The sequence below is a fragment of the Cibotium barometz genome, chromosome 7, assembly GCF_041138505.1.
Source record: "Cibotium barometz isolate CiBa-2024 chromosome 7, ASM4113850v1, whole genome shotgun sequence".
Classification (NCBI taxonomy): domain Eukaryota; kingdom Viridiplantae; phylum Streptophyta; class Polypodiopsida; order Cyatheales; family Cibotiaceae; genus Cibotium; species Cibotium barometz.
In genome coordinates, this window is record NC_141052.1 from 15,463,118 (window position 1) to 15,469,878 (window position 6,761).

General features: G+C 42.3%; 1 protein-coding gene across 2 annotated transcripts in view; it reads right to left on the minus strand.

Annotated features, from left to right (window-relative positions):
* LOC147636736 (chaperone protein dnaJ GFA2, mitochondrial-like) overlaps positions 1 to 4,294 on the minus strand; it is a 5,547-nt gene extending 1,253 nt beyond the window's left edge. Inside the window, exons 1-14 of one of the 2 annotated variants that reach the window (XM_086800237.1) lie at positions 3,831 to 4,294; positions 3,492 to 3,579; positions 3,260 to 3,373; positions 3,065 to 3,153; positions 2,824 to 2,907; positions 2,696 to 2,734; positions 2,056 to 2,178; positions 1,048 to 1,104; positions 858 to 945; positions 641 to 705; positions 467 to 544; positions 322 to 394; positions 156 to 244; positions 1 to 68 (exon numbers count right to left, since the gene is read on the minus strand). The exon at positions 1 to 68 is cut by the window's left edge and continues 7 nt beyond it. In XM_086800237.1, coding sequence (XP_086656363.1) covers positions 1 to 68; positions 156 to 244; positions 322 to 394; positions 467 to 544; positions 641 to 705; positions 858 to 945; positions 1,048 to 1,104; positions 2,056 to 2,178; positions 2,696 to 2,734; positions 2,824 to 2,907; positions 3,065 to 3,153; positions 3,260 to 3,373; positions 3,492 to 3,579; positions 3,831 to 3,911 — 1,136 coding nt within the window. In that variant the 5' untranslated portion in view covers positions 3,912 to 4,294. Of the gene's footprint in view, positions 69 to 155; positions 245 to 321; positions 395 to 466; positions 545 to 640; positions 706 to 857; positions 946 to 1,047; positions 1,105 to 2,055; positions 2,179 to 2,695; positions 2,735 to 2,823; positions 2,908 to 3,064; positions 3,154 to 3,245; positions 3,374 to 3,491; positions 3,580 to 3,830 lie in introns of both variants that reach the window. The other variant, XM_086800239.1, reaches the window with a different exon arrangement.
* Positions 4,295 to 6,761: the final 2,467 nt, after the last annotated feature.

Sequence of the window (6,761 nt, forward strand, 5' to 3'; positions counted from 1 at the left end):
AAAGTGATGGGAGCGTCCACATGAACATTGACTCCCTCTCCTCTCTTGAACACTGGATCCGGTGACACCTGCAACAGACATCATAAACTCATGTAAAAAGTCCCTTCCATCTCAAAACAAATGTTAGCATGCAACGACATCACCGCATGCAAAACCTTCAAAGTAACATAAACGTCTCCTGCCCGACCCGACCGTGACGAGCTGCCTTCTCCAGGTACTCTAATAGAGTTATCATTATCAATGCCTGCAAAATACATATTTCCAGGGTGAAGATCTCACTGCCAAGGTAATCACGGTTGCAAAAACATTAAAAAAACTTACCAGCCGGTATGTTAACTGTCACCGACTTCTTCACCTTCACAACACCCTTTCCACTGCATTTTCCACACTTCTCCTGCATGACACAAACCACTATCAAATAATCGCTCATAACTGTGTAAAGAACACTGTCTTTGTAGAAGATTACCTTGACAACCTCTCCGGAACCACCACATTGCCCACATGTCGTTTGAAACACAAATCCTGCTGTGGGCTGTCGTATATTCTGCAAAACATTACACAAGAAGAACAAGTTTGTCATGGGATAACTGCTTTCTCCACCTCAAGCAGAAGCGCATTGCCAAATCTACACACAACCCACCATTCCAGATCCCTTGCAAGCATTACACACTTGAGGCTTTACTCCTGGAGGCATCCCACTTCCACCTGCACAAGAGACCATTTAACTCAAAACCGACATGAAAAATAAACAAAGATTACTAAGTAATTCTAGTTAAAAAGCATTTACAAAGAGCAGTTTATCGACAAATGCAAATAGAAATCAGACACAGAGTGTATAAAGAACTCGGTGAGCTTACTGCAAACATCACAACGAGCAGCTGCATTGAAGGCGACATTTTTTGCACAACCATCAACAGCTTCTCGAAAGGAAATATCCAGATTGACCTACACATGGAACAATTTACATGCAAGTTATCATGGTTTTTCCCCAAGGAAAAAATGAGGGCTTAGTTCAAACTCTGGCAAGCGGCTGGGTCCCAAGCTTACCTTCACGTCCTCTGCACCCACGTTCGCACCGCCAGTGCCTTTCATCATTTTAAAGAACTGCAATCCACGTTCCTAATCAGTTAGATAAAGGGATATTGGTTTTCTCTAACTGGCCTTAGGCCCAAGATCCTCCAGTAGTTATCATTTTGCACCGCCTGTAGGTGCTTTTTGACCGCCCATAGACGATGCTGCTGAGGAAGCACCTTGTAGGGTTTTGAACCCAAGACCTCTTGGTCCTAGACAAACACCTTTACGACTTGGGCTATCACCTCATTGGCTAGATAAAGGAATACTGTACATATTTATTCCGAAAAATCACCACTTTACACCAATCATATTAAAAGCAACAGGGCATGTATGCATGCATACACATAAGAGCAAAAGAAAGAAGGTGAGGAAGTTAAAACACAGTTGCTTCTGCCATCCGTTGCTAAGCATTTACCATTTTCAAATAGTATACTAGATGACATTAATACCCTACCAAACTAGGGTTCCAAACAGGTGTGTTCCTCACCCAGAACACCAGGACAACTACCTGCACAGAGCTCATGGACGTGGAATAGCACAAAACATGCAATGTACAATTCCATACAGCAAGCTCCATACAGCCTGAGTGTGTGTGGCAGCTCTCATGCATTGCTCACTTAGATATCAATCCCCCCAACCCAAACACATTGTGCACTGTAAAAAAAAGCTTAAGAAATCTTTCAAAGATGTCAGCCCGCCTGCTACTCAATCAGAGTTCTCTCAGGAGCTATCTAGCTACTCTTCAGCCTGTTACGCATACAGACTGCAATTTATGAATGACGGGTTATGGACTGGCTTGATGGCTTGTTCACCTGCAGTCCCCATGCCGCTCAAGAGGCAGAGATTTGGTTAGGATGGCATTGTGATATCAAGGCATGAACTGAACCATATGGCAAGTACCTACTCAAATAGCAGGGCATAGTGTGCTGCTTGGAATCGATAGTACTTTTAATGTTATTAATTCATACAACTTGTTCTTACCTCATCAAAACCTCCAAATCCACCACCACCAAAGCCTCCAAAACCACCAAAGCCGCCAAAGCCACCACCTCCAAATCCAGGCCCGCCACCAGCACCCATTTTCTCATATGTTTCATGCCCTAGCTGCAACAAGAGGCACCACAATTGTACACCAAAGCAATCTGAGCTGTGAAAAGATATACATACATACATGCATACACACACACACACACACACACATATATAATTGTGTGTGTGCATGAGCATATATGAATGTGCTGCATGCATGCATAAATGCATGTGCACTAGTGTAGGGGCACAACTTTCATATGAGAACGTCCATGCGTGCATCTACTCATATGTTTCATGCCCTAGCTGCAACAAGAGGCACCACAATTGTACACCAATGCAATCTAAGCTGTGAAAAGATATACATATATACATACATACATACACACACACACACATATATAATTGTGTGTTTGCATGAGCATATATGAATGTGCTGGCTGCATGCATGCATGCATAAATGCATGTGCACCGGTGTAGGGGCACACTTTCATATGAGAATGTCCATGCGTGCATCTACAGAAGTGCAAGCTGCATACTACATATATGCACACGTTCATTGATGAGCACAGTATATGGCATAATTGTGCACTTTGTCATAGGAAGCCCGCTTTTCATCGTCTTTCAAAGTCTGTATGCACAAGACAAAACACATATATAAGATCAAAGTAGCCAATCAAGTAAACTCTCAAGCGCAAACCGACTTGGCATCCTTTCAACCTCGTAGGCGCGTTGTATCTCTTGGAACTTCTTCTCTGCATCTGGATCCTCTTTGTTGGTATCAGGATGATGCTTCTTGGCCAGCTGCAAAAGTAAGCTCATAAAGCTTTATTGGTATCAGGATGATGCTTCTTGACCAGCTGCAAAAGTAAGCTCATAAAGCTTTACACCCAAACCTGCACCAACATTCAAAAAGCTGACTATAGGCAACCCAACGAAGTATGGGGTCCAGACTCAGTACCGCATAGTAGGCTTTCTTGATCTCAGACTGCCCAGCACCCTTGTTCACACCAAGAACATCATAATAATCCCTGCTAGCCATGGCCTGGCCTGTAAGAACATAGTGAAAGGAAATCACTCACATGTTGACTCGATGAGAGAACAAAAGTGTTGAAGCACCTAGGATGGATAGTTCAACTCACATGTCAATGAGTACCTGTAGCATGAAAGAATCGCTTCTTTTGAATAAAACCAGAACTACCAAGCTTAAGACCTTGGTCCAATGAGGCGGCAACCCAACTCGATGGGGAGCGAAGGCAAACCAGGTTCTCTGTGGTTACAAGGTCAATGACCTCAGCAATGCTTATAGCTATCAAAACTCTTTTACAGACTACAAAAGTAAGACATTGCGGCGCTCGCTTGATAAAATCATTCCATGAAAACATTACTTGGCATTCGATTCCCCCAAGGTGATTCGGTGCTGTGGAAAGATGCGTATTGAACATAGGCCGTAAACCCGAAAGAGTGAGTTTGATCCTGCGAAGCAAACACAGGGTTACTTAATCAGACACGTGATTAAGATTCCAAGACTTCTGGTTTCTAGCGTGTCTACTGCAAATCGGGTTCCTTGAAACAGCAGAGTGAAGGCTAGGGTTTCCTGTGTACACAGTACTTCTAACCACGCGAGCACGGTTTCTTCCCGACATATGGGGTATCTTCAGACGTATGATAAGCGTTTCTAAAAAATACGGGCTTTAAATGTCTTGAGACTCAGAAGAAATCCATACAAAATTACGATTCTCTGTGAGATTCTGAGTTATCTGCGGTAAGACAATCCGGACACGCCTCAATGTAGACAGTCGAGCCATAGCTCCTCTGCTTCTTTTTCTAAGCCAAGATCAATTAGTAACTTAGGATTGCAAATCGTTCAAGCGCTACGATCGGCGAAACAGCAGAGGGCTCTGCGAAACCCTAACTCTAATTGTCGAAGTCCTGTGTAGCTCCAAAACCCTAAGCCTGGCGGACTCTGACCCCTAAACCCTTGGCAGAGCAGACGGGTTTTAAAGCTTAGGGAAGATTGCTGCTGATGAATACCGTTAGGGTTCGGATTGTGGGCGGCCGGTCTAGATGTGGAAGGCGTTTCACACTGAGGGCCCTGGCCAGTGTTTCATGTAGAGCCTTTTTGCTAATACTAAATACTAATCGACTCTTTTTCCCACCTAAATTCTTAGCTAATCTCTTATTTGGATCAAACCAATTTGAATGAGAAAAGGAAAATTTATATGGCTTTAAATTAGTTATGAATGAGGAGGATGTTGGAACAAAAAGAGAGAGAGAGAGTCTTGTTGTTTGGGACATGGAACAAGGGGGAGAGAGATAGAGAGAAAGAGAAACATACATACAGACATAGATTTATAGGGAAATCTCATCTATATATTTACTGATGCTTCTTTGGAAATATTCTATTATTTTTTATGCAAGAGTTTTTTTAAGCGTTTACCTTTTCCTCTATGAATATTCCTTGCTATTTTAGATTAAACTATTTACTAATATTCCTTTTGCAGAGAAGAGAAGAAGAGAATAGGGGGAGAGAGAAGCCATATTTAAAAAAAGGCCACTTTATCAAATGTTGCAACTCCTTCACAAAGAATCCATCGCGTTAAACAACACCATCTTATCTTTCTATATATAAAAGGAGAACACTTTTGCTCATGCCATGTGTTGACTTTTTTCTCTCACTCTCTCTCTCTCTCTGTTTAATATTGTTGTTTAATGCACAGATATGTCGTTAGACAATCTAAAGGTGGTTTAGGAAAATAATACATTGCTAGATATGTTCCTTTTTAGTGAGCAATTGGGTGATCCTGGATACCATGTATACCAACCCAGCCCGAAATGGGAAGTTGATGGATAGCATAAGCCTAATCCACAATATATTTACATAACATTCAACCCCTATAAGCTAGATGACAATCTTAAGCTCCTCTTAATCAAAGAAACATTAGGGTTACTCGATGGGTTTTATATTGTGGATAGTAGTTGAAGGAGTGTTGAGGAAAAGTAGTATATTTTTAGGAAAATATGGAAGAGCATTCCGACAAGGAAACTCATAAAGATAATGATGTAGTAAGCTTTGAGATTATTGATGGATCTCTCTCTCTCTCTCTCTCTCTCTCTCTCTCTCTCTCTCTTTGTAAATGTCTCTCACTCACCCAATGTATCATGCAAATCTCAATAAGCAGTTATCATTCTCATTGTCTCTCTCACACACTCTCTCTCCCTCTATCTTGGTCACACAAAGATTAAAAAATGCATCTCTCTCTCTCTCTCTCTCTCTCTCTCTCTCTCTCTCTCTCACACACACACACACACACACACACACACACACACAAACAAATAGTCTCTCTTAATTTCTTGTGTGTGTGTGAAATGCAGCAAGGACACTATGAGAGAGAAATAGACAGAGAGAGAGAGAGAGACCATAAGTTTTTGTTGTTTTGGTTTGTGTGTGTGATTGTACAGAGGGAAGGTACAAGGTTGATAGCCAGCAAGTTGGTGGTTTGGGTATTTTCTCCACAGCTTCGAGGTTAGCTTCATATGTAGACCTTTCTCTCTCTATCTATTTGTGTGTTTGTAGTTAATATGTGTGTGCCCATGTCCGAAGAGTTGATTTTTAGTAAGAAATGCGCACGAGAGAGAGAGAGAGAGAGAGAGAGAGAGAGAGAGAGAGAGAATAGAACCTCCTTACACATTCTCCCTTTCTTTTTCATAGAAAAAAATTGTGTAGGTTGATAATCGTTTATTAGTATGGTATTTTGTGTGTGCCAAGATAAAGAGAGTTATTTATGGCAATATATAAGGTTGGCTGAGAGAGAGAGAGAGAGAGAGAGAGAGAGAGAGAGAGAGAGAGAGAGAATGTGTGTTCTGCTCTCTCTCTCTCTCTCTCTCTCTCTCTCTCTCTCAGCGAGCCTTACATATCACTATAATAAACTCTATGTACGTGCACACACTAAAGTAACACACAAAATCATATCAACCTACACATTATTTCAATGAGAGCCTTACATATCACTATAATAAACTCTATGTACGTGTACACACTAAAGTAAAATACAAAATCATATCAACCTACACATTATTTCAATGAGAGAGAGAGAGAGAGGCTCGCTGAGAGAGAGAGAGAGAGAGTGAGTGAGAGAGAGAGTGAGATCACTCTCTCTCTCTCCCTCTCTCTCTCAGCGAGAGAGGCTCGCTCTGAATGAGAGAGAGGCTCGCAGAGAGAGAGAGAGAGAGAGAGAGAGAGAGAGAGAGAGAGGCTCGCTGAGAGAGAGAGAGAGAGAGAGAGAGTGATCTAGAGAGAGAGAGTGAGATCACTCTCTCTCTCTCTCTCTCTCTCAGCGAGCCTCTCTCTCTCTCTAGATCACTCTCTCTCTAGAGAGAGGCTCGCTGAGAGAGAGAGAGAGAGAGTGAGATGAGGCTCGCTGAGAGAGAGAGAGAGAGGCTCGCTGAGAGAGAGAGAGAGAGAGAGAGAGTGATCTCACTCTCTCTCTCTAGATCACTCTCTCTCTCTCTCTAGATCACTCTCTCTAGAGAGAGAGAGAGAGTGATCTAGAGAGAGAGAGTGAGATCACTCTCTCTCTCTCTCTCTCTCTCTGAGTGATCTAGAGAGAGAGAGAGAGTGATCTAGAGAGAGAGAGTGAGATCACTCTCTCTCTCTC